The sequence below is a fragment of the Cyprinodon variegatus genome, unplaced genomic scaffold, assembly GCF_000732505.1.
Source record: "Cyprinodon variegatus isolate N-32 unplaced genomic scaffold, C_variegatus-1.0 Scaffold998, whole genome shotgun sequence".
Taxonomy (NCBI): Eukaryota; Metazoa; Chordata; class Actinopteri; order Cyprinodontiformes; family Cyprinodontidae; genus Cyprinodon; species Cyprinodon variegatus.
The window spans coordinates 79,854-80,979 of NW_015151451.1; the positions used below are offsets into that span (position 1 = coordinate 79,854).

At 41.7% G+C, this 1,126-nt stretch overlaps 1 protein-coding gene across 1 annotated transcript in view; it reads left to right on the forward strand.

The window, feature by feature from the left end:
- Positions 1-1,126, forward strand: part of lamb3 (laminin subunit beta 3) — a 26,054-nt gene that overhangs the window by 13,939 nt on the left and 10,989 nt on the right. Inside the window, exon 7 of the mRNA XM_015399233.1 lies at positions 487-862. Within this exon, the coding sequence (XP_015254719.1) occupies positions 487-862 (376 nt within the window). The remainder of the gene's footprint in view (positions 1-486; positions 863-1,126) is intronic.

The following is a 1,126-nucleotide window of genomic DNA, read 5'->3' on the forward strand; positions in this document are numbered from 1 at the left end:
TATCGGCATATCGGATATCGGCCAAAATCCCAATATCGTGCATCCCTAAAGTAAATAAACCAGAAACTACAGGCAAGGAACTCAGGAATCAGAAACTAGAAGACGCAAAGGGACACTAACATTAGGAATGAAGCAATGAAGACAATCCAGCAAAGATGAACTGCACAGGAGGTTTATATATAGGAGACAAATCACAGAATGAATGAGCTGATAGGGAGCAGGCGGGGAGAGGAGCTACTAAAGAGAATCTAAGGGGAAAGAAAAGAAACACTAGGGGGCAGCAAAGAATAACCAGTATCTAACTGTAACTAGGAAAGAAGCTTAAATTAACTAAAGGTAAATAAAACTAACGATTGACTAATTGAATTACTTAGATTTAAACTTTTTGCAGCACTGTTCCTATTTCTTTTCTGGCTTTCTGTATTTTTGAAACAAAGAGACGATTTGAAGTGTTTATGGAGATTGATTAGTTTTTTTGACCCACAGCTTGTCAGTGTGATGTAGATGGGACCCTTCCAGGAGTTTGTGACAGGAAGACCGGAGCGTGCATGTGCCGGCCGGGTGTCACCGGGACTCGCTGTGACTCGTGTAAACGAGAGCACTGCGACTCTTTCCCTGCCTGCGAACTTTGCCCAAACTGTTTCTTCACCCTGGACTCCCAGCGAAAGAACCTCAGCCTCGCTCTGGAGAAACTCGCTTCCAGAGGTCCATCTCTTCCCGGAGGCACCGGCGATCTTGGAAATCTGGGGCCACGCATTCGGGCTCTTGAGGCCAGCCTAAACTTGATCAGAGACTCTGTGTCCCAACCATCCAGCACTGCCTCCCAGCTTGATGATGCCCTGAGCCAGCTGGACAAACTGGAGTGAGTTCACTGCAAAAAATTGAATTCTAAATAAGTACGTTTTTATTAAAATAGGTGCATTTTTTTTTCTTGAATTGAGACGCAGGTGAGACAAATTCTTATTTATTTTTTCTATATTGTTTTTGCAGTTTTGCTTTTGGAATTTTTTGTCTGTGCACTGCAAAAACAACAAAGAAATAAGTAGAAATGTCTTAAATTAAGTGTATTTACCCTTAATTGGAGCAGGTTAATAAGACGGAATGAGATTTTATACACTTAAAATAA